The sequence below is a fragment of the Podarcis vaucheri genome, assembly GCF_965113315.1.
Source record: "Podarcis vaucheri genome assembly, chromosome: 2".
NCBI classification, from domain to species: domain Eukaryota; kingdom Metazoa; phylum Chordata; class Lepidosauria; order Squamata; family Lacertidae; genus Podarcis; species Podarcis vaucheri.
Window position 1 is genome coordinate 37,312,141 of NC_138760.1, and position 20,652 is coordinate 37,332,792.

Consider the following 20,652-nt stretch of genomic DNA (forward strand, 5'->3'; position numbering starts at 1 on the left):
CCCATAACTAAACCCATCCATCACTGTCACAGCACAGCCAGCTCTTCTGCTCCACAGAATCCCACGTTCCTTGTTCCTGGGGACCTTTTCTGTCCCGTGCAAAAGCTTCCCTGGGTCCTGGCTGGCTGGCAGCCCGGTACCTGCCGATACTGGCAGAGTTCAAAATACCAGAGGCCTTACAGGACTGGCAGAGCTCCAGCTGGAGATCCACCAGATAGTGTTGCACCAGAAACAAATTGTGGTTGTAGATCTCGCCCCAAATTTGATGGATTTCAAGGGCTAGGCCAGGTATTAATTAGCAGGCTGCTAAAGCTGGACTTAGAAAAGCCAGATTGTTCCCATGGGGTCTCCTGTGACACCAAACCGTTGTTTCTGCTACGCAAGGGTGGGCTTTATCTTGTGATGCTTTTGTTGGGGGCTGCCAGCTGCTGGTGGTGGGTGGGACCAGGGCTTTTCTTTGGCACCTCTCAAGTGGGCACAATTGCCATTATAAGAGAACAAGGGAGGTGTTCATGGTGAGTTCCGGCATCCTTTTTTTCTAGAAAAATAGTACTTGGTGGGACCATACATTTTCTCTTCCTGCCACTCATCACTCTTCCTGCCACCCTTTCCCCAATACTTCCCCCTCATTGCCACCTAAAGGTAAAGGTAACCCTGACCATTAGGCCCAGTCGCGGACAACTCTGGGGTTGCGCGCTCATCTTGCTCTATAGGCCGAGGGAACCAGCATTTGTCCGCAGACAGCTTCTGGGTCATGTGGCCAGCATGACTAAGCAAACCAGAGCAGCGCACGGAAACACAGTTTACCTTCCCGCCATAGTGGTACCTATTTATCTACTTGTACTTGACATGCTTTCGAACTGCTAGGTGGGCAGGAGCTGGGACCAAACAACGGGAACTCACTCCATCGAGGGGATTCGAACCGCTGACCTTCTGATCAGAAAGCCCTAGGCTCTGTGGTTTAGACCACAGCGCCACCCGCGTCCCTACACAAAATTAAATCAAGAGTTATGAGGAAGTACGACCTAGGGCTGCGGGTTGCACACCTCTGCTGTAGCTGCTGTCAACTATCTCGAAGACAAAGAATCCTGAATTGGGTGCTCAGTCCCAGAGGGGATTTAACCATTCTGCCCTTGCTTCAAGAATAATTACTGTGCTTGAGAGGATGTAACCACCTAGAACTACCCAATTACACTAGGGCCACTAAGTATGGACATTACCGGGATTTCAAAGGTGGAATTGATGTCTTGGGGAATTTCCAAAAGGTGGTGCTTTGTCCTGGATCTTAGGCTCAACCATTTTGGGGGTTTTCTTAAAAAAGCTCAACAATTAAAGAATGAAGTGGCAACATCAGGAAGCAATTGGACATATGTTTGTAACAGGAGCAGGAAACCTAATTATTTATTTTTAAAAAAATTGTATTAAATTTAAATAATTTGGATTAATTTATTAAAATTTGGAACACTAATAAGAATTAATAATAATAAAAAGCTCAACCATTTTTGAGGTGTCCTAGTTTTTACTTTTTGAAATATGGCAACCCTAAATTACACAAGGGGGAGGTAGAGCTGGGCCAAATATCATAACCAAATAGGGGTCCTTCCATATGGAAATTGGTCTAATTTAGCTAATGCTCTGCTGAATAGGGGGCTTATGTGTCTTGGAAAGTCCCTTCCCTCAAATGTGGGACGATGTGGAGGTAGCCCTACTACAGGGAAAAGGGAATCTTTGGCCCTTCAGATTTATTTTACTCCAACCCCCATCAGCCCTAGCCAGCATCACAGTGGCTGGGGATGATGGGAGCTGTATTCCAACAACATGTGGATGGCCACAAGGTCCCTACTCCTGCAAAACTGCTCTCTGAGCAGCTATTGCACATTGAACAGAGACGAAAATGTTCAGACTGTCAGAAATCAACTCAGATGAACTCCACGTTTCCAACAGGGTCTTTAACATGGAGCAGTTCTGCACTGGGCCGAAAGCATCCCAAAATAGCCTGTTTCACTCCAGAAAGTGACGCTCAGTGCCCACCTTCCATCACACACAGCACACCTCATTCATGTGGCACAGGCAGACTGACTCCTGGTGACTCCTGCACACCCGATAGAAGATTCAAGAGCGGGGAGAGCACTGTGGTTTGAAGGGCACATCCAGCCTCACAACAGAAGGAGAGCGTGTTGAATAATTCAGCCTGTGCTGCCCTGGTGCGGCCATAGGGAGCAGCCGGAGCAGAAGCAAATGCCAGTCTGCCCAAGAGCAGAGCTTCTTGGCTTCAGGTGTCAGTCTGTTCTGGCTCTATTTCTAGGATTTCTGGTTGAAATGTCTCCTCATCACCAGTGGGGAGTTGGCAACTTGCAATGGCCTCTGCGTCACTTAAGAGAATTGCCCGTCCAAAGGCATAGCAATGTGGCTTTTCATTAGGAGTCAATTATCTTGTTACACTGAAAAACACCATCAGCAGCGCTCCCCGCCTCCCTGACAGCACAACTCGCTGGTGTTGAGAGGTGCCTTCTTGAATCATATAACGTGACCCCATGTTGAACCACTGGAGACCAGAAGCTTAAAGGAAGTGCAGAAAGCAGAAGGTTTAAGTTCCCAGAAGAAAGAGAGGCTTGTCAGCGATGCCATTTGCAGGCAGCCTCTTCCTTGCATGTCCCAATCACAGATGCCAATGCTCGCCAGCTCAGCGAAATGGTTCTCTTCCTGCTATCCTCCACAGAGCACAGGGAGGCAAACCCACAAGTCTTTAATTTCAGAGTGTGCAAACGAAGAGAGAGGCATGGTTTATAAACTTAACAGCCCCCAATTCTGCAAAAAGCGGCAGTTAAGCTAACCAATATACATGTGTTTTCTCCCAAGTGATTAGAGCTGTGAAGCGTATTTACAATGAATTTCGGAGATTTACTGGCAGCTCCTGCACTGGTGAAGTAAGCTTTGGCAAGCTGGGAAAGGAATGTTGTACATGCCAGTTCACGGGGAAGGGAGCAGCGCCCTTGTTGCCCAAGCAGTGCCCTTGTTTCCCCCTTCAAATATATGAGAGCTAGAAACTTGCTTTATTAAAAATGCGGGCCAAGCTCTGGAGTCTACCTTATGGGACTAAACCTGGGGCTATGCAGCCATGTAAAAGGCAAAGGTAAAGGGCCCCCTGACCATTGGTCCAGTCGTGGCCGACTCTGGGGTTGCAGTGCTCATCTCGCTTTATTGGCCGAGGAAGCCGACGTACAGCTTCCGGGTTATGTGGCCAGCATGACTAAGCTGCTTCTGGCGAACCAGCGCAGTGCATGGAAACACCATTTACCTTCCCACCGGAGCGGTACCTATTTATCTACTTGTAGTTTGAGGTGCTTTCAAACTGCTAGGTTGGCAGGAACAGTGAGTGTTGTTCCACAACAGTGCCTAAAACAGTATCACTGGCAAGACGGCCCTTTGCCCATCATAACCTGAGCTGTGAGGAAAGTTAGGGCCTTGCTGAGCTTCCTCTGCAAGTCTAAAAGTAAACCCTGCAGGTGAGGAGAGGCTGTGGACCACTAGATGCTGCTGGATCCAGCTCCCATCATCCCTGACCCACTGGCTGGGGCTGATGGGAGTTGGAATCCAACAACCGCTGGGCGACCCACAAGGGTCCCCAGCTCTGTGAACTGGTTGCCCCTAATGGCAAACAAACTTGACCACTACGGAACATGGGAGGAAGATGCTATTCAAATGGAAACAGGCGGGTTGAAGTGGGCCCACCCTGCCTTTATTCAACCTGGCTTTATTCAAAGGAGACTTTATTGCGAGGTCCAAGCAGGGCTCTCTCTTCTCATGTCCACTGAAGTGCAAGGGCCACCAGGGGAGGCAGCTCAGAGCAGCAGCAGGCGGCGTAACTCCTGGCTGGAGGTGACGGGCAAGGAGCAGGCAAAGTTCTCGCAAAGGTAAGCTGTGGCTTTTCCATCTTTCTTCTCCAGAGAGCAGAGGAAGCCAAGGTGACGGTACAGGAACCCCTTGGTGTCCCCGTCTGCAAGAATCAGCACCTGAAATGGGAGAGACAAGGAGGAAGACACACAGGCTAAAGTGAGTGTTAAAGATGATACAACCTGCTCCCTTTCCCAGGCACCGGGGCCTTGCTCAAATATCCAGCAATGTTTCAGAGACCCAGGGTTAAACTGGTGGCTCATTCCATCGGTCCTCCCATTCCCGCTGCCCTGCCTGCAGTTTTCTGACATGTGCAGCACATATGGCTTCTGGGAGCCATCTGGGTCAACTAAGTTAAATATTACTGGATGTCTGGGTTTGTTTTCGACTTCGCAAATTTGTTTTATTCTAAGTTTTAGCAATATTGGGGGTTTTTTTCATACTTGAAGTTTTTATTGCTTGTAAGTTGCTTTGCTTGGGCTTTGCCAAGAAAAGCACCATATAGATATTTTTAAAATATATGTTTAGAAATTAACTCTCCGGGGCGTTTTTTCTTTGCTCCATCGGTGTCTCTGGAATGGCACACCTTGGCCTCTCCTGCTTGTGACACATTATAATCTTGATTATATGGATTTGTCTGGGTTGCTGGCAAACTAGGGCTCAAAATCAGCTGGAAGCACAATTAAGGTGGCCATTCCACAAGACCATGTAGTGCTATATTATTCAAAATGCCCATCTCCACTGTTAAGCTCTGTCTATAATGTTTACTCAGAAGTTGTCCCCATTCAGCAAATGTCCCCTTCAACTTTAATTCCAAGCTCCCTGCTTGCAACATCACTGATTAACTGCCTCTTGCTCAGTCTATTTTTGGGGGGACGGGGACTTAAATGACTGGTTTCCTTTCATTATTTTCCTTTCTTTTTCTGAATTGCAAAATTACGCCCTTTTACAGTTAAAAAAGTGACCGGAAAAATAAAAGCCAGTAATTAAAGCCTGCTTCCCCCCACCCCCCACCAAGGGAACAAGAAGTGATTATGGGGCGAAGGATGTGCTGAACAGAAAGCAATTGGAGGCAGAAGCCACTAGGAGGAAACTTCTACTTAAATACTGAGCAGCCCTAAAAGGTCTCAGTTGTGATTTGGCTGCACACACCCAACAGGCTGGTGCTGCAAGTGAAAACAGTAGCCTAAAATCATATCTGCAGAGAGCAGGAACACAGAAAACACTGGAATGCATATGGATTCTGCATAAAATCTAAGTGAACCAAGGATGGTAACTTCAGACTGAACAGCTTGTGTGTAAGCAACTCCGATAAGAATACAGTGGTACCTCGGGTTAAGTACTTAATTCGTTCCGGAGGTCTGTTCTTAACCTGAAACTGTTCTTAACCTGAAGCACCACTTTAGCTAATGGGGCCTCCTGCTGCTGCCGCGCCACCGGAGCACGATTTCTGTTCTCATCCTGAAGCAAAGTTCTTAACCCGAGGTACTATTTCTGGGTTAGCGGGGTCTGTAACCTGAAGCGTATATAACCTGAAGCGTATGTAACCCAAGGTACCACTGTATTTGGGATGGTGGGTCCTGCCTCTCTGTGCAGGCGTTTCGATCAGATTCCTTCTAGATCCTTTCCAGTCATTCTGGAAAAATTCTGACATTGCATGAAAAGAAAACATGGAAGAATCAGCAGCTTCTCCCTCTGTCCTGTTGACAACTCAGGGGAATACACAGCGTAAGCAATACTACAGTCTCTCTACCAAGCCTGCTGCGAAGAAATGTGGAGGAGCAGAATATCCTATTTGTAATACAGACTATCCAAGGTGTGTTACACCTGTCTCTTGCCTAAGGTACCGAGGACAGGAGCCCACCCTGAGTTTGTCACACCCAGATCCGTGGTGACAAACCGAGATTCGTGAAATGAAGCCCGGGGAGAAACTGTTACCCTGAATAGCAAACCAGAAATGACACCTTCCGTTAACAACCCAGCAGCCTGGCTGCGTAAACAAGCCCACAGCATCCCGACTGGCTTGTGTGTGTCCTGGACATGAGGAGCTGTGCAGGTGCGACTTATTTAAGCAAGTCTCTCCTTGTCCAACTCCTTGTCACTGGGGACTTGGGGCTGCGCAGTGCGCTGTGAAGCCGTTTGCGGGGAAGAGAGCCTGTGTTTTCCCCTCCCCTCCTCCTGCCACCCTCTCCCCGTTCAGCCCCATCTGTGCCACAACTAAGCTGTGATCAACAGAATCATGCTGCTGCCACCCCCGCTTGCCCAGCAGGCTTCAAACACGCCGCTCTAATTGAACTCAAACTGCATTAATCACTTTTACAGCATGCCAGCTTCCTGCACGTAGGATCTGGAGCTTGAGCCCAGGCCTAGCCCAAATTCTAGCCAGCGCTGCTCCCTTGGTGCCGGATTGCAGCAAGATCATGCGAGGAGCTGAATGTCAGGCTGGCACAAGTGGCTAAATAGCAGGCCCTTCTCTCTCTCTCTCTCTCTCTCTCTCTCTCTCTCTCTACCCAAAGAATGAGTCTGACACAAATTAGTTGCATGGAGAAATGTCCAGGTGAACCCTGCCGTGCATTCAATGCCATGTGACGAGGTACAAGTGTGGCTGGTGGGTCCCTCCCACACCAATGCAAGCCTGGGTCATGCTCCCCGCACAGCTGCACATTTAGCATTAGTGAAAGGGGCTGTGCGCATCAAGCAGGGTTCCCAATTGGGTAGAGGAGCTGAGCATATGTGGAGGGGGCCTTTCCTGACGCATCCTGAATGTGTAGCTCCCAGAGGGTCAGAATTCACTGATCACGTGAATGGAGAACAGGGAGATCCCACGATGAAATGGAGGCTGGCACCAGCCACACGAGAGCCAAACTGAAAAAGAAAGCTCCTAAGAACTTGGTCCACCTGAAGCATCCTCCGGGGGAACAGGGAGGGGATGGTGAGGCCTCGAATCGGCTTTTTCTCACCCATGCTTTGAATGTTTCAGTGTATCTGAAGAAGTGTGCATGCACACGGAAGCTCATACCAATAACAAACTTAGTTGGTCTCTAAGGTGCTACTGGAAGGATTTTTCCCCCCCAACTATGGCAGACCAACATGGCTACCTCCCTGTAACTATGCCTTGAATGTGTCGGCTTTGTACCACTAGGTTTTTTCTCATTCACTCAAAATGCCTGTGTCACCTCTCATGCTGCCTTCAGCACAGAAGCCCATCACAGCAGCTCTCGCTGAGGCATTATGACTGTTGAACACTGGAAGTGATTGACAGGGACTTTTGAGCAACTCTGGGCCTGCCTCGCCCCACCCCCCACCCCCACCACTTAAAAGCACCCAGAACAGATTGAGGAGAAATGGCTGACACTTTAGAAGAAGGGACATCAACCCTTTTGGGCCAGTGAACACACATGTCAATTTGAGGAATGTCTGCCATGGGGGTGTGGCATAACACGACGTCACTGTTACAGTGGTACTTCGGGTTAAGAACTTAATTCGTTCCAGAGGTCCGTTCTTAACCTGAAACTGTTCTTAACCTGAGGTACCACTTTAGCTAATGGGGCCTCCCGCTGCCGCCGCACAATTTCTGTTCTCATCCTGAAGCAAAGTTCTTAACCCGAGGTACTATTTCTGGGTTAGTGGAGTCTGTAACCTGAAGCATCTGTAACCTGATGCATCTGTAACCCGAGGTACCACTGTATAGGGGAATGGCATAACACACAACGTCTGCCACATCAAAAAGAGCCCAAAATATGACCACAAAATAGTTCAGGCATCCCCTCCTCAACATCAGCCGGGGGTGGGAGGGGAGGCACCAGTCAATGCCATGCTCACTCACAGAGAGAATAGAGGTTCAGAATGGAAGGAAGCGCGGGTCCCCCATTCCTGGCATCCAATGAAATGTGGGCATGTTTAAGGTGTTGCCTTGCATGTAAATATAAAAAATGGATATATATATATATATATATATATTTGCTTTCGTAGATTTTCACGGGTACAGGAATGCAGGTTTTGGTGTCTTCGGGTGTCTTCCCGTGTAAGAGTCGGGGTGTCTGGGCGACGTTTCGACGAGGTCTCACTCGTCATCTTCAGGCTGGTGCTTTCGGCTTCTTGTTACTGGAACAGAGCAGAGTCTGGTGTTTGAGTTTCTATAAATACTGTTGAGGGGTGTGAGATAGAGAAACACCCTCACAACATGAACAAGCGTGACGACACGTCCCGCCTGCCAGACATCTGGAAATTAGCCCTCCCCACAAAAACCGACACCAGAACCAGAGGCACACAGAACGCCGTCACCAATCAACCACACCAGACCCAAACCCAGACCCTCTCCACAGACATATTACAGACTCCATCCAGTAGCCAAACTATAGTGGCACCTCCGGATGCTGCACCCCCCTGCAATCCCTACACAGATCTGGCTGGCACAAGGCACAAAATCACAGCTCGCCCCTATACACGAAGCCAAGCCAGAGCACAACTAAATGCAGCACAGCCATCTTCTCAGAAAAACTCTTCACAAGCTCAAGAGGTCAAGACACGAAAGCTTTAGCAACTATTCTACACTTAATGACCCACCCAGTGGTATTCATAATATCACTCATGAAATCACTCAAGATATCCCTCAAGTAATTAAGGAACAAAAGAAGAAAAGGCACACTAATCTAGGAACTTCCTCTCTGCCCAGAACGTTGGAGGCTATACACCACACCCCTCAACAGTATTTATAGAAACTCAAACACCAGATTCTGCTCTGTTCCAGTAACAAGAAGCCGAAAGCACCAGCCTGAAGATGACGAGTGAGACCTCGTCGAAACGTCGCCCAGACACCCCGACTCTTACACGGGAAGACACCCGAAGACACCAAAACCTGCATATATATATATATATATATATATATATATATATATATATATATGAGAAAAGCCGAACCTGTCCAAACAGAAACTGAGCAGGAACAGTGAACAGGGGATTGCAGGATTTTTTTTTCAAGGGGTGTTTATGCAGACCTTTCATGGGTGGCGCAGAAAGTACTAGTGGGCCCATTGGTGCTTGTGAGCATCACACAGGTGGCTCCAGAATAGGAAGAACCCTGCTGGAACAGACTGAGGATGCAGCAAGTGCATCCGGCCAGAAGCCTCCAGGAAACCCACAAGCAAGAATCACCTCTTCCCATCTGTATATCCCTGGCAACTTTCTCTGAACATGGAGGTTCCATTAAACTATTATAGCTGATAGATTAGGTTTTCCTTGGAATGTGTTCAAAATGGACTGTCTTGCTTCTCCCAACCTCTTAAAAATTGCTCTTGGTATTCTATTGTACAAAGATGCTCAGGATGACCTTTGCTTATGATACCAAGGGCCTTGTTGCCCGTAGGTGGGGAGACAGGAGAAGTGCTAGTTGCTTCCTTGTTGGGCCTGCTGTAACATAAGCCCATAGTGGTCCAAAGGGAAGATGCTCCTTCTCCGTCTGTATCAGCAGCTCATTGGCCAGAGGGTGTCCAGCATGCCAGTGCAGAGTGGGAAGTGGGCAGACAAGCTGCCCCACCAGGTGTGGTAGCCCCTTCCCTCTTTTTCTCCACACAAAGAGGTCTCCCCCCCCCCAAGAGGCACCCGAACATCTTCATTCTCTCTTCTACAGTCTTCTGTTCCCAGCATTTCAAGAAATGGTTGGGCTATTGCTAAGACTTAAAGTGCTTTGATGTGCATGAAACCTGGAGGCGCCACACTGAGCCATTCACCCAAACCACATCCTCCCCACTACTAGCCTTTGAGACAAGCATGGTAGCATGGAAGGACTGGCATTATTGTTTAACTTAAGAGTGATATTATGCCACTTTACTGCTCTGTCTGTGACAGCAGCCAGGGTTGTGGCCTTCGAGTCCATACTCAGCCTTGCCTTTAGAACTGAACTTGTCACCTCCTTTGCTAAGGTTGGACTCCACCCCTTTGATATCCGTGTGTGTGTGTTAAGGCCCTTTCTTAAGCATCCTGTCCCTATGCACGTTCCTAGCCTGTTCACCTCTTGCATTTTTCTCCTTTACCTTTTAAATGCCTAGTTGTTTTCCTCCCCCATCTTTTCCCTTGTCATTATATGTGCACTGTAACTTGGCTACACCTGACTGCCTAGCTAAACGCCCTTTCCTTAGCGCAAGGCTCTCCTCTGCTTGCCAGTCTTCATTCTGCTTAGGGCCTCCTTTTCATTATATTCGTTTCGCTCCTGGAAAATGCCCCAGCATCCTTCTCCCTGTTCTGATTTTTCTCTCCACAAACATTTCAAAGTGGGCTCTTGGGGTGTTTTCTAGGCCAGATCAAAGCTGCAGCAGCTCCTGTCGCATTGGGTCACCCCTGTTAGGAACGCTCTAATCATGCCTGAGAAATGAATGGCTGCAGCACTAATTAATTTTTACAATACAGAAATTATTATTAGCTCCCCTGGGTCCTGGGCGTTAATGGAAAGTGCATTGGGGATGAAGCTTGTCAAGAGCAAGGATTGTCTACCTTTGTTCAAGGTGTAAAACAGGGCAGGGTGTGCTGAAATGAAACAGGGTAGAAGATACACTAAATACTTCTGTCATTACAGGACAATGGACCCTTCTCTCTCTCTCTCTCTCTCTCTCTCTCTCTCTCTCTCACACACACACACACACACACACACACACAGAGTGATTGATTTATAAGGGAAGAAGGAAATGAACAGGAAAGGGTGAAATCATCAGTCTGGTGAAATTATCACATTATCAGTCACATAGAAAGAGAAAAAAAGCTTCTCTGGACTGTGTGAAAGCCAGACCATGTGCACACACTCTCATGCACATGGAGGATATGAAACAGAGGGTACCCAAACCTCCTATAAACAGTATTGCCCACATCAGCACCCTGGGGTAAAGGCAAATATGCCATTTCTGTGATGCACTGCTGAGCTCAAAGTGGGATCTTATGGAAGAGACACCAACTTCCTGAGCCACTGGGAATGCTAGTCAGAGGTGATTATGGACTGTTTCACACCAGAGCCCATAATCCTCCTAGGCTGGGAAGTCAGTTGCCATCAGAGGGGCCAATCCAGTGCACCTGGTGTCTGACATGGAGCTGTTAACTTTCCCCTGTCTGGGAAAGCCATTCAGGGGAGCCACCAAGCAGGTCTCGTCCAAAGATGGCCACGCTTGCATGTGCCAAGGCACACTTAATACTAATTCATTTCCCACTTGGCTGCAGCAAGTGCCTTAAAACATGCAACATTTGTTTACAGGTAAGAGTGCAACCCTTCGCTCCCCAAGTCGGCAATTGCATATGTCGCCTCAACCCATATCTATATCTATGTCAAAATGCCTTTCAATTTCAGCCAGCATCTACCATGCATAAAACCTGATGCAGCTTCTGAATAAGGCAGCATTCCTGACCATAAGTGCCTGGTCAACTGCACGCCAGAAAATGTTACTTCGTACAAATAAACATTCCCCAGCATCCCAAAGATGCCCTAGATGAGCTCCAATGCCTTCAGTGGCTCCCCCTGCCACTCACCCTTTGCTTTCCCACTATCTCCCCCCTCCATATGTTGGCAAATTCCTGGCTCATGATGGCTGTCAGTTACATCTACTCCTTGGGAAGTGGCAGAGTCCCCTTCATCCCACCACCAAAGGATTCTCCTACTTACAACACAGACTATCTATTTTATTGTACTTGGATCCACCTAAACCAGGAAGAGGAACCTTAGTAAAGATTCCACCTGTTTCGCCCACATGACCTCCCTGGCGCATTCAGAGCATCTTCAAGAGTGATAACAGACACACACATCCCCACCCTGCACAAACTGGCCGTGTTTGTCTTTCTTTTCTTTTTTTTATAAACTGTCACTTTCTCTCATTGGCTTTATCTTGAATTCCAGGGGTGATTAATTACCAATTCATGTCCAATCAGAAATTCATTAATTCATTTTTTTTGCAGCCTCCCTGAGGTCCTCTTGCTCAGGCAGGATAAAGGAAAGCCAGAGCATTAGCACTTGGTGGACAAAGGAGATAATGAAATCCTTCATAATTACCCATAGGCCATTAGCAGGGCAGGGAATAATAAACCAGAAAGCAAACTCCAGCCTGAAGCTGCCCACTGCCTGCCTTTTTCATTTTTGTGTCAGAATGGGGTGTGACACTGCCTTCCCTTTCCAACAGTGGGACCCCCTCAAATTCTGTCATTCGGAAGGACACATCACATCTGGAATAGAGAGGCACTGAACTCCCCCTAGTTTCAATATGCACTTTTGAAGTAGCAAAGCCATGCAGCAAAGCAAATTATTGTGTGCAGAGGGGAAAGAAATCCTCTGACAGATTATTCACGTTGTTTCAATGTTGTTCAGCACTTTTTTATTCCCTTGGCGGCGGCTTCTCCTCAGCGCCATTTTCATTCTTCTTTGCCCTCACAGACCTCAGCTTCATTTGCTGTCACGCCGACCTTTAATCTGATTGGTTGTGGTGACGGGTGACCCGAGTGGTTTTGTTCGCCAGTGTCCATGAGATCATCATGGGCTTGGGTCACCGTGACCATTAGGATGGTGGCAAGCGAGGCCATGGAGCTGTGAGGGAAAAGGAGAGGGAAGAATGGCAGCGAGGAGAGCAGCACAGCTAAGCAACACGCATCTGTCTTACAAATGATGTCAAAAATCACCCCAAACATGAGGCACTTTTCAAGGAAAACAAAACATGCCGTTTTCTGCCAAGGCTCAGGAGTAAGCAGCTGTCGGAGATGAGCCAGGCATCAAGGGCTGAGCCCAGAAATCAGAGCAGAGGGGCCGAAGCCAGCAGAAAGAGATAGGAATGGAACTGCCTAAAAATCTTGGTTAAGCTTATCTGCATGGATTCCCCCCCCCCCCTAATTCCCATCTAACTCCTGAATCTAAATGGGAAGCAAGCACACACCACCACCAGTTCCACTAAAAATACAAACCATTCTCACATGCAATATGCATTGTGTGGCAAGTTCCTGCCCGCCCCTGGTAGAATAATGAAACATGACACAATTATTAAGGTTAACGGGCTAAAAAAGGCCACACCTTTATTAGTTACAGGTGATGAGCAGTATTGGTTTAGACATTGGACCTAACTGACTATATCTGACTCCAGCCCATCTGCTTGAAGTCTGGGAAGGGTTAACCACCAGTAGGGGGAGTCCTGCTGATGCACATCAACTAGGAGCTCCCCTGGGGTCACCGATAGGGGGCGTGCCTTAGGCCCTAACCTCCCTAGGCTTGGGACAGGGCCATGCCCCCCCCCTTTAATGGACTACCCTTCAATATGTGGGGCAGGTGATGGCACCACCTCCCCTCTTTCCATCTACAGAATTATTCCAATGCCTAACCACCAATACCCAGAAAGTTGTGATGATTTGCTATGAGGTAAGCAAAAACCAAGTGACTGGTGCCAATTTGCCAAGTGGAAAAATTCCTACCAGGTCCCTCAATGGTGACCAACTGAAGTCCATAGCAAGGTCAAGGAAAGAAAACCTTGAAGGGTGGGAGGGTGGGAAAAACCGGAGCAGCTGGAAGGCGGACAAAGACGGAAATCCCTGGCTGCATCCTGCTTTTAAGGGGCAGGCCACACCCCCAGAGCAACCCGATTGGCTGGCCAGGGGGTGACACAGCTGGGAATCCCCCAATTGTGCAGGGGCTGGCCTCCCACCCCCTGGGCATGTGGAGAGGCCGTGAAGCCTGCAACCCCACCTCCTCCTTAAGGCGGAAGTGGCTTTATTATTCAGATAATATACACATGTACGCTACAGGTTTCCTAAAGTAACCTGCCGCATAAACAAATACATACAACAGTGCATATGACTGTGTAAAAATATGTTGATCTTAAATATATTTTAAAAGCCATGCTGCAAAAATATAGTACAGCATGGGGCTTGACTCTTCTATATGTATAATACATGTGTCTTTTGACGTGTCAAGATTCTTTTATTTTGTCAGCAGTCGAGCTACTGAGTTCTGTACCAGCTGAGGTTTCAGCCCCAGGTACTGCAGTAATCCAACCTACAGACTACCAAGGAATAGACAACAGAAGTTAGGCTATCACAGGCCAGATAGGGGCATAGCTGGGCCACCAGCTCCAGCCAATGGAAGGCACTTCATGCTGCTGAGGCCACTTGAGCCTCCATTTTAATTGTTTTCATTGATTTTGTATTTTTCTCAAGCTGGAGAAGTCGTGAAGTCCCCTACATCAACATTTCTGTCCCAAATGTTTTTTTGCATGACATCTGGAAACCCTGGGCTTGGGCCATCCACGCCCAGCACGTCAAAAGGATAGAGAGCTGCACCCCTGGTCAGGAAGACCTCTGGCAGTCCCAAGGGAGTGGAATAACAAATTGTATTTCACTTCAAAGCCTGGGCATGCCTCCCCATCTGCCAATTGGGGGCCCGATGAGTGCAATTTTAATGAAGTATGCACTCACCTCAGGTGACAAAAAGGCTCAGTGCTCACTTTGCACCTGCCACTTCACTGGCGGACGTCATCCCTTCCTGCTCCCAATCTGCAGAGGAGGTGCAACAGCTGGGCTTTGAGGACACAAGGCTGAGGTGTGCCATGCAGTTCCACCCTCCCATGCTGTCCCAGCGTAGGAAAAAAAGCCCAGTCATCTTTCCAACACAGGTGTCTGAAGCAAAGTTGACTTCTCCTTTCCACCTTAGAATTGACTGTTTTCTTTCCACTCCAAGCAGGATGCTGCTACATTGTTTGGTGAGGCATTAATTACTATAATGACCAAATCAATTACATTCACCCTGGCAGGCTTAGCCACCAGCACCTTGCTCCTACGGTGCAAGTAAGGATGTCAAGTAACATGCTGATATATATCTGTTTGACTTGCCTACACAAGCAAGCCCATCTCCGGGGGGAAGTGAGTCAGGGCTGCCTCATCACATGCAAGAAAAGGAAAATAAAAAAGATCAATGGAGCTGCAAAAAGAAAATGAAGACATCTTCCTAAATTTGCACCGCAGCCTGTCCACAAAAGGAGGATCAGTTCTTCCTAGACTGGGCAACAACGGCGGCTGCTGCACCACCTCTCTTTTTATGCCGTTCCCTTGCCTCCCGTTACACTTTCAGCCACTTTTGTTCACAGGCTTTGCTGGAAAATTCTCAGTCACCTATCCCAGAGAGGGTAACGCCTAATGACACTGGAATAGCGGGAAAGCTCAGTTCATTTATTTATATATTTAAAGGCATTTCTCAACCGCTTCACCTTTAAAATCTATAAGTTAGTGTAACCATAAATGCAACCATAAAAAACAGTACTATAAGAACAGAGATTTTAAAAACGTCAGAGATCTAGTAATACGAGGGTCCAATTCTATGGGTCAGGGAAAGCCTGGGCAATAAGATAAGTCTTTACAAGATGTCTGAAGCAACTTCTGGATGGTGTTTCACATAAGGCAGAGGGAAGGGCATTCCAGAGTGCAGGGGGCAAAGGCAGAAAAAGCCTGTTTTGGGGTCACCACCCTGTGATATTCTGTAATGCTAAGCCGGCCAAAGTTCTCAGCATGCCCCGAATACTGTCAAACTGCCCCATTCTGTAGTTCCAGTTGCTCACTTTGATTGCTCGTGTGCCCGAGCATCACTCCCGAATGCCATCACATTCCCAGTATTTTTGTTTACACTCTTCCTACTTGAACATTAAAATTCAGGCCAACGTGGCAACCTGGTGTTACATGGGCAGTTAGCAACATAGAAAGTGACTATAGACAGTAACCCAACTGTTGTGTCCTTTAGGCTGCTGAATTCCCACAAAATGAAATAAGCAGTGAAGAGGCCAGACACGGGGCTGATGTGCGTGAAAATCCTGGGGGATTCCATTCTGAGCCAAGCCTTTACCCAGATCAGTTAGAACTAGTTTGCTCTTCGCCTGAAGGAATCTGTGCCCTGGTTCTATCTTTTCTTGTGCTATTACTGAGGATGGTCCCAATGCTGGTATTCTTGGCTGCTACACCAAATTACTACAAAAACTGGGAAATGAAGAGTTCATGGCATCTGTATTTCCCCCTCTGTTGGCAATGATTGAACTATGCACTTCTGAGGAACGATGAGGGGGTTGTGGGAGGGGAGAGAAGAAGGTGGAGATGACTTGTCTGCATTTTGCTCTGCTTGCAGGCTTCTTGGTCTCATCTGGTTGGCCACATCAGGAGACAGCATACTGGATTAGAGGGACCATTGGTCTGATCCAATTGTATTCTTATGATGATTCCTTTATGTTATGTTGATTGGACAATATGATGAAAACATTGACCATGCAAATGGAGAGCCAGATGATGCCCTCTGAGAAGTTCCCAGGTCTGAACTCAAATATGGTAGTGTGGGTGGGGGGGAGCCTATGATGTGGAGGTACTCAGAAGGATGGAGAGCACGTTATCAAGAAAAAGCCAGGGATCGTCACAGAAAAGATGGCTGCCACACTCCTTCCACCCATGTTGTTGTTGTTGTTTAGTCGTTTAGTCATGTCCGACTCTTCATGACCCCATGGACCAGAGCATGCCAGGCACTCCTGTCTTCCACTGCCTCCCGCAGTTTGGTCAAACTCATGCTGGTAGCTTCGAGAACACTGTCCAACCATCTCTTCCTCTGTCGTCCCCTTCCAGGGAGTCTTCTCTTCTCATGAGGTGGCCAAAGTATTGGAGCCTCAGCTTCACGATCTGTCCTTCCAGTGAGCACTCAGGGCAGATTTCCTTAAGAATGAAGAGGTTTGATCTTCTTGCAGTCCATGGGATTCTCAAGAGTCTCCTTCAGCACCATAATTCAAAACATCAATTCTTTGGCGATCAGCCTTCTTTATGGTCCAGCTCTTACTTCCATACATCACTACTGGGAAAACCATAGCTTTAACTATACAGACCTTTGTTGACAAGGTCCTTCCACCCATAGTCGCCCCCATAGTCTACCCCCCCCAAGATAGGACTATACCAGAGGGAATCTCAGAAGCCCCACAGGGGAGGCAGATATGCCAAGAGAAGCTGTTGAAGAAAGAGGGTCTTATTTAAACCAGACAGTGGTGGAAGAAAGAGGGTAATCTGCAGAGAGAGTGATTCCATTGGCTGATTCCAAGGTCAGACTTGCATGACAAAGCCAAGCCAGGTGGTGATCGCATGTAGCACCACTGGAGATCCCAATTTGTCCATTTAGTGGTACAAAAACTTAGGAAGCGCTTCATTTCTGCACATGCAGTTGTTTAGAGTGACATGCCTTGGCCCAAGTCTCACTGTGATCACACCCCATGCTTAATCTTCTGATTCATTGCAGGCATGTTTCAATCCTGCACGCGATTAGGCCTCATGTTGTGAAGTCCGCTGCCAGTGCAACCCACCATCTGAAGCTTCCATGTTATGTTTCGTGGGTGGGTAGGTGGGCGGGCGGGCTGACTGCACCTTGTTTATGACTTTTGAGTAAGCAATTTGGGCTGATCTTTCTTTCACAGCAAAGTCACTACTGCTCCTCTGGACGGCCAGAATGGTGGCAGCATGTCACTGAAGCAGTTAGGGGAGGAAATAAGAATCAATGACCACAGGGTGAAGTGGGGGTCCATCCCCGCCAAAGGTCCAGCCATCCAGGGAAAATACTCAAGGAGGGAGGAGGGCAACATCCCCTTCCCTCACCCTATTCTTTTTATGGAAGACAAATAGAGAAAGAGCTGCTGACAATCACAGCTTTTCCTTCCAAAGCTCTTTGCTGCAGTTAAGAGTAAATTGAATTAAACGGTGAGAATGGAATTTAATTTCCATGCTGTTTGATTTGATCATGCTCCCCTTCCGAGAGGCCTCCTCCGCTGGTTCATCATCTATCTTGGGGCCCCTCCCAGAACACGTACAGGTTGCAGGGAACAAAAAGCTGATACAGCTGTTGGGAAAGGGAGTAATTTATTAGCGCTGGCAACGGCGGGCTCGGCTCCCCGCTGCAGACACGGCGCTTTCAAAGCTCCAAAGTGGGTCAGTGCTTTTAATCCTTCTCCGCCAAGGCAAAGGGAGAGGTGGAGCAGCAGCAGCAGAGGCGGGGACAGGGCAGCAGCAAACAGCTCCAGGTACAGGGCAGGACAGGATTTGCTCCTCAGCCCCAGCGATGCCTGAGAGAGCCCAACATTCAGCGCAAGAGCAGCTACTTCAGACCACATTTCCCATACAGTCACTTGTGCTGGACAGCTCCTGGAAGCCTATCTTAGAATAGCACTGTTCTTTCTCTTTATCTCCCTTGCGGAGGATAAGGTCTTTTGATGGCTACAAGTCACAATGGCTATGTTCTCCCTCCAGTGCTGAAGACAGTATGCTTCTGGGCGCCAGTTGCAGGGAATCACGAGCGGGGAGAACGCTCTTGTGTTCGAATCCCGCTCTCTCGGGCCTCCTATAGGCATCAGCTTGGCCGCTGTGAGAACAGGATGCCAGACGAGGTGGGTCTTGGGCCTGACTCAGCAGGCCTCTTCTTACGCCCTCACACACATTTGTATTGTATTCTTTTTGTATAGTACAGTGGTACCTTGGTTCTCAAATGCCTTGGTACTCAAACAACTTGGAACCCAAACACTGCAAACCAGGAAGTAAGTGTTCCAGTTTGTGAACTTTTTTTGGAAGCCAAACATGCTCTATTATGAGTGCTACGCTTCCAATTTGAGGGCCACACTTCCATTTTGAGTGTTACACTGAGGTCTGTCTGTTTTTGCTATTTATTTTGCGTTTTTGTTTTTGCGGCTCTTTTTTTGTTGTTTTTGGAACCCAGTTCAGCTACTGATTGATTGATTGTGTGACTGCAGAACATTGTTTATTGCTTTCTTTTATGGTATCTCTAGATAGTAAAATTCATGTTAAATTGCTATTTTAGGAGTTGTTTTTAAAAGTCTGGAACAGATTAATTCAGTTTGCATTACTTTCTATGGGAAAGTGTGCCTTGGTTTTGGAACACTTTGGTTTTGGAATGGACTTCCGGAACAGATTAAGGTTGAGAACCAAGGTACCACTGTACAGCCATACCTCGGATTACAGCCACTTCAGGTTGTGTTTTTCGGGTTGCGGACCACCAAAACCCGGAAGTACTGGAATGGGTTACTTCCGGGTTTTGGCAGTCGCGCATGTGCAGAAGTGCTAAATCGCAACCCGCACATGCGCAGACGCAGGTTGCGAACGCTGTGGGTTGCAAACGTGCATCCTGCACAGATCACGTTCTCAACCCAAGCGTCCACTGTACTCAGAACAGCTTAGCTTACGCACGGCTTGTACCATTTTTATCCTCACACCAGCTTCGTGAGGCAAATTAGGCTAAGGAAGGATGCGATTGGCTCAAGAAGCCATGATTGGTTCAAGTCCATCAGCAGGGATTGATTTGGTCTGTCTGTTTTGGAAAGGACTGGTATTGTGGCAGCGGGTGAAGCTGTGGCGTTAACTCCCGATTTTGTGGGAATTGTATTGTTATGATTGGTTCTGAGGCTTGAGTGGCAAAGGGAGAGCAACTGTGAAGGCAGATTGTTAAACGCAACTGCAGACACATCTCCAGATCTGAGGGCCTTAAGGCAATTTCAAATGTTTTGTTCTTCTCACACTTTGAGAAGCACCCTATAAGGAAGCACACAGAAAAGAGCCAAAAGGTCTCAGGTCTCTGTAAGGTTTTCAAAATTCTATATATACTGCTCCATGTAGAGACTGGGGACGAAAGTTCCTGACACCAACACCTTGGTATATAGCTCCCTAGTACAATAAGCCAAATGCCCGTGAACATATAACTCAATAGAAGTAAACAGGTCTCAAGCAGGTAGGGTCACGGGTTTCTATGGCTTGCTTATGAATTTCTGGCCCTTTGACTGCTTGTTGCCACTTGCGGAGGAGACCCAACATCGGGCAAACTCACACAACCACCAGCTTCCCCAATCTTTCTCCATCCCAGTTTCATTCAACGTGGCATGTTCTTCAGTAAGGAAGGTATCAGTCATAAGGAGGCGGGATGCAGCCTAGCAAACGTGACAGCTGCTGGAAGAGCCAGCTGCCATCAAAACGTAAGAGTCCCGCTGGATCAGTCCAAAGGTCCATCTAATGTGATATCCTGTTCTCACGGTCGTCAACCTGATGCCTAAGGCAAGACCAAAGGCAGTACCTGAGCACAACAGCATCCTGGGGAAGCCCATAAGCAGGGACCTGAGATGCCACCTTATAGGCCACACACTAAAATATAGGAGGAATCGAGATACTAAAGCTCTGCTGATACATCTCCCCACCACCACCCTCATGGTTTACTCAGGCAAAAATAAATCAGCCTTGAAAATACAGGAAGTTGAGGGGACTTCTGGGGGTTTGTCACTCATGTTAAGGCTTCATAGTGTTAAAAGCTGGCCAAGGAGTGTGCCTATGTGTTCACATAAAAATAATCCTTGTGCTGCAGTCCTCAAAGCTCTGGGGAGGACCTCAAAGTAAGAGCAGCGCTGGAGGCTGCTTGTGGAGATCCTCAGAGCCACATTATAGATACAGGAAGCCCCGTCTCAGGCGCTCCCACGCTTTGAGGTCCTCCCAAGGGCTTTTGGGGAGTGTGGGCAGCCCAGGAGGCTATGGGATGGAATCAGCACAAGGGTTGTTTTTAGCAAAACACACAAACACCTCGGCACCCCATCGCGTCATGAAGCCTTAAGGCACAGGTGGGAAACCCCTGGCCCACAGGCCTAATGTAGTCCACCAGGCCTGGCCATTTGGCCTGTGCCAACTATCAGCTGGGCTTTCATAGCCTCACCTTCCTGTCAAACGTGGCCTGCGGGAGGTGGTGGGGATAAG

The 20,652-nt window shown here is 48.0% G+C and overlaps 1 protein-coding gene across 4 annotated transcripts in view; it reads right to left on the minus strand.

The window, feature by feature from the left end:
• Positions 1-3,697: 3,697 nt before the first annotated feature.
• Positions 3,698-20,652, minus strand: part of SPATA20 (spermatogenesis associated 20) — a 49,734-nt gene continuing 32,779 nt past the window's right edge. For all 4 annotated transcript variants that reach the window (XM_082211041.1, XM_082211042.1, XM_082211044.1 and 1 more), the window contains exon 16: positions 3,698-4,013. In XM_082211041.1, the coding sequence (XP_082067167.1) occupies positions 3,843-4,013 (171 nt within the window). In that variant the 3' untranslated portion in view covers positions 3,698-3,842. The remainder of the gene's footprint in view (positions 4,014-20,652) is intronic.